Genomic DNA, 5,124 nt, shown 5'->3' with positions numbered 1-5,124 from the left:
ACGTTCGAGGAACCTCTAAATCTCGATCAATGGCTTTTGAGAAATTAAGGCCATGACCATTGTGTTGTAGGCGATCATCGTGTTGTAGCTACATATGACGACCATCTTCGGGTGTGCACACCCACTTGACTAGTATAGGAGTCAAGCCTTCATACGACCTCAGCAATCGGGAACCCTGCTATTGCATTCTAGACGGTTACAAAAGCCTTTCATTCAAAGGAAGGTTGATATTAAGTGTCCGGCAGATACCGGAATAACCGGTGAAGTAATAAATAAAGGGTGAGAGGGAAAAAGGGGAGAGGCGAGAACATGCGCAGGGTGTGGTGTCACTGCTAGCCTATGGGCATTCTCAAATGAAAAGCCGCATCTTCCCCTTCTTTACAATCCCCCAGCACAGGTAGGTGTCGATCCATCCCCCGCTCATCCCTTCCCCCCCTTCCTAAAACAGAGTGTTACACACACGCACCCACACACACACACACACACGAAATACACACTCTCTCTCTTCCCTTCCCTTCTCTTCTCTTTAGAGCTCACAGACCATCGCCCTCAGCTCTCCCTCCCTTGCCCTGGCCATGTTCCAACAGATCTCTCTTTACTTTCCTCTTCTTTTTCTTCCTTCTCTTCTCCGTGCAGGCCATGTCTTCCTCTGATTCTTGCTCATTTCTTCTGTCTTCCTTCAATTCCTCCGAGTCCCGTCACACTGACCCCCTTGCTGACTTGCCCCTTCCTTCCTCAGCTCCTGATGCGCTCCCCTCCTCCAATGTAGCCATCTTTGAGCAGGATCCAGCCATCTCTTCACTCCCCACCCCTCCTTACCTCGTCTCGCAAGCAAGCTCATCCCTCGACGTCCTTCCTCTTGACCTTATTGCTACCATTGCTGCTCCTGCAGACCAGATCATTGATGTGGGCAGTGCATCAAACAGCAGCATGTGTGCTCTTGGAGTTCCGCGTACCGATGTGGGCTCAACACAATGCGATGCAAGTATGGCGCTCGGTGACATGCAGGCGACGGAGGAGCTCTCCATTCTACAAGAACAACAACTCAGCACCCCCACAATGCATCCCAACCTGGTGAGCACTTTGAAATCTATCATTTGTCCTTTGTCTTCTTCTCAGCAAGAACTTAATGTGCGTCCTCAAGAGCGTATCTTGGACATGGCTTGTAAAGCCACACTTTGCTCTACACCTCCTATCAATGTAGGCTTTCCACAGCTTCATACAATATTTGCATGCTCTGCGTCTACGCCCGGCATGGTGGAAAAGGCTGTACAGCCCAAAAGCGAAGAGAAGCAGCTGCAGCATGCTGCCATTGTCCCCATCCACTTGATTCAGAATCGGAGACCTTATCGATGCAGCTATAGTGGATGCAACAAGACCTTCAAGAACCCACAAACGCTTAAAATGCATCACAAGACACATTGCAGCAGCAATGGCTCTAGCGATGGTGGTATATGTGGCAGGGGAAGGCTGATGCACTCACTTGCAACTATACCTCAGTCATGCAAAGCAGGGCAGAACAAGAAAATCCCATCACGGTGCCCTATTTGTAAGCGTGCCTTTGTGGGACTCTACGAATTGCGACGCCATTTCGGCCGGAAGCATTCTGAAGGGGAGAAAGCACATGCATGCAGTAAATGCGGCAAACGCTTCTACATCGAGGTTGATCTGAGAGACCACCAGAAGTTGTGTGGGGAGCCTTTGCTCTGCAAATGTGGCATGAAATTCGCATTCAAGTGCAATCTTGTTGCACATAAGAAGACGCATCCAATGTGTCAGGAGGAGCAAGAGCAGCAAAAGCATCAACAAGGGCAGGATATGCAAAGTAGGGTTATCTTGCCTCAAACATGTGCAGAAAATGCGATATCGGTATTGCAAGGTCATACAAAAGACTTCTTGTTTCAAAGTCATGGGGAGTCCATGCGCATGGCCCCTCTGAAGGCTGAGATGGCTGTGGCAAATCACAATGTCGGCCACCTATATTCTCCAACTTCACCATTCGATCCATCTGGCTCGCATATGTATCGCCCCATTGTGAAATCTGAACATGCTTCTTGCAATCCATGGCTAGCCTCCGCCATTCTAGGGGTGAGCCGCAGATGAGGAACAAAGTGTGAAGGGGAGAGAGAGAGAGAGAGAGAGAGAGAGAGAGAGAGAGAGAGGGTTCCCCCTTTTTTTGAGTGAATAACTTTCAGTCCAAGGTGAATTATATGATTCTTCAGCAGGAAGATATATGATTCTTCAGCAGGAAGAAACGATGAGAGTGGCCCCCCTCATTGTGAGCATTTTACTCTCTCCCCCTCTGGTTTGTGGATTTGGACCCTACCATAATAGGGTGCGGCGCAAGGTCCTTATTAGGAAGAGATCTGCCTGCCCCTGTTGCTATTTTACAGGGTCCTTAACAATGCTTGTCATGTAGAGTCCTCCGTTTTTTCGCCTCTTCAAATTGATGTATAAAGGAATGCGGTGGTTCTTGGGGACCGCCGCCTTCAGCCTAGACACCGAATGAAGGTTTTCAACATGTGACAATGTACACCATTCCTTGATTCATCGTCAACACACTGTACAAGATCGTGTCTTTTATTCACATTTTGGCTGCATGTGGGTTGTTGGCTTCCCACTTCATTCACATCATTCATCGTCATCAACATGCTCTGGTGATGGCGATGGTGGAAGTCCCACGTGCCCATGGAACCAAAATGTGAAGTACCCACAATGTAATTCATTATCTGCGCTGTGCCGCCCTTCTCTCCTTGTATGTGGAGCGATAGGGGTGAGCGATTGTATGCTCTTTCATGTTCTTAATTCCAGTTGATGGGCTATTTGTTAAGTCATGTGCGAGAGAGCATACACAAGGCAAAAAGCATGTGTAATTTTGCTTAATTCTCATGGGCAGCAGCTGTTTTTGGTTGTTGGGCACATCTATCTGTGAAAGAGGTTGTGGTAACTGGCACAATGCATTTTTGTTATGATTGAAGACTCTTCCGGAAGGTTCTCATCTTTGCTTGCAGCCATGGAATTGCTTGAACACTTAGTGTGAATGTAATGCAATTGTATATTGATTGTAGCAGGCGCCAAAGCTTTAACGGCGGTGGCTCTCATTGCGACGAAAACTGATCTAAGAGGCAAGTCTGATATATAATGTTGCTTGATCTAAGCCTCTAATTACCAGTGCACCCTTGATCTCCCTTTTTCAGACTGTGAGGCACTAGAAGTGACTGGATCCTCTTCAATCTTAATCTGCTGTGAGTATTGTGCAGGCCTGCAAGGAGAGCTTATTGGTGATTGCTTTACTCTTGCAAGTTTTGAGATAATTGATGAGTTTGTGGAAAGCATGGTTTTGTGCTTTATTGCTGCACAAGAGGGTCCTTGCTGTTTTCACACAAGGGCACCTTACCAACAAAGGCATCCCTTCCACCTGCAATGACGATGATGCCTAGCTTGACATGTTTTGTCACAATGTTATTTTTATGTAAAATTCGAAACTTAATGAAACTGTCCAGTACTCTTTTCTCAGCATCATTAATGCCACTGCATAGCCATTTCCTTAAATGGTTCGAATGGAACATGGACGATGCAACATGTAGGCTCCTTAAGTTACCTTAAGCATCGGAAATGGTAACGAAGGTGCTTGGGGAACGGCCCTGACCGTGTTGATAGCTGTAGATAGCATGAGCACATGGTTATGCCTGGTGGCCGGATTTGTAACATCTTTGGACCCACTTGATCATTCCTCACCATGAAGGTGTGGCTTGGTCAGGGAGCCTTCATGTGCACCATGCATGGTGTAGTTTTCATTGGTGCCAAGGTGCCACCTTTTCGAGGATATATTGCTGTCAAACTTCCTTAAAAGGCTCTCTAAATGACCCCCAAAATCTTCTAATAATGCCACCTTTCCCATGCACAACTACCACTTAAAGCCTCAAGGCATCAAGGTGTTTCTTGGTGACCCTTCAAGCCCTAAGTAGTAATTTCTGTGCAAGGGTGGTCACTATGTTGATGGTTGTAGATGACAATAGCACATGTTGCATTGGCAAGAATATTGAATGCACTTGATCCCTTCTTACATGATGTCCCTTGGTCAGGGAGGCTTCATGTGCTCATTGCAAGGTGTAGTTTTCATTGACCCCGGTGTGCCACTTTTTCAAGTGACCAAACCTTGCTTATAAAGCTCTCTAAATGACCTCCAAATTATTTTGGATGCCACTTTCCCCATGCACATTTACACGTCAAGCTATAAGGCAAAAAGACGTTGCTTGGTGACTCCTTAGGTTCAAAGTTTCTTTGTGAAGTAAAATGGGGAGAGCACTTTCTCGAGAGGCCACCTGTCCTAATATTTTTGTTTCTTGTTTAGCTTGAGGTTTCTCTTTACCCAAATCTCTTTCTCGGTTCCAATAGAAGAAGCCATAGTAGTAAGCTTGTGTGCCTCGTGTAAAGTCTTTGGGGATTGGATCTTTTCTATCCGATATCTCTCAAGTATAGAAGTTTTTGAGGAAGTGCATGCTTTTCCAGTCCCCAATCTTGTAGAAGTCAGCTTCGCTGTCCATCGAGAGCTACATACTACCCTCGATGGGAGCATTGCAAGTATCTTATTTTGTTGGAAATCATCATAGAGGAGAACTTAGCAGGTTCTGAAATTATATCTTTTCAATGACTTATGGCAATTCTTAGTTTGATTGAGGATTTTGATTATCATAAAACCTAATTGACTCTGAATGGAGATGACCTCGAAGTGTATGTGTTGTGAAGGAGCTAGACATGGTAATGGAGCTAGACACACAATCAAGATTGCGATAAGACCTCTCCTCACTCACCATTTTCTTATTGCTTACAAGGGAAGTATGAGAAGTTCAATGGCTATGACTTCCACACACAAGTCAACGCAGAGGGCTACTTGCCGAACTTCGCGGCTTATGGAGGCACTATGACACACGATCGTCAATCTCCACATCCACTTCTCACCTCCTAAATGAATTACACACACTAACAATCCCAATGATGCAAAACATCATTAACAATTCCAATGATGCATAATCACTAATTCTATCATGCAACACACTAATCACAAGCGTAGACACATAGATCTATCAAACATACACGTTTCAATTAAACGTACATTCACAC

The 5,124-nt window shown here is 45.6% G+C and overlaps 1 protein-coding gene across 1 annotated transcript; it reads left to right on the top strand.

Moving 5' to 3' along the window:
* Window positions 1-395: 395 nt before the first annotated feature.
* Window positions 396-2,883, top strand: LOC147451416 (uncharacterized). The gene has a single exon (XM_086520324.1). The coding sequence runs from the start codon at window positions 640-642 to the stop codon at window positions 2,101-2,103; it is 1,464 nt and encodes a 487-aa protein (XP_086376450.1). The 5' UTR covers window positions 396-639; the 3' UTR covers window positions 2,104-2,883.
* Window positions 2,884-5,124: the final 2,241 nt, after the last annotated feature.

This window comes from Adiantum capillus-veneris, chromosome 9, assembly GCF_014529385.1.
Source record: "Adiantum capillus-veneris isolate H3 chromosome 9, ASM1452938v2, whole genome shotgun sequence".
Lineage (NCBI taxonomy): Eukaryota > Viridiplantae > Streptophyta > Polypodiopsida > Polypodiales > Pteridaceae > Adiantum > Adiantum capillus-veneris.
The sequence above is the reverse complement of the archived record's forward strand: the minus strand, read 5'-3'. Positions and strand labels throughout refer to the sequence as shown.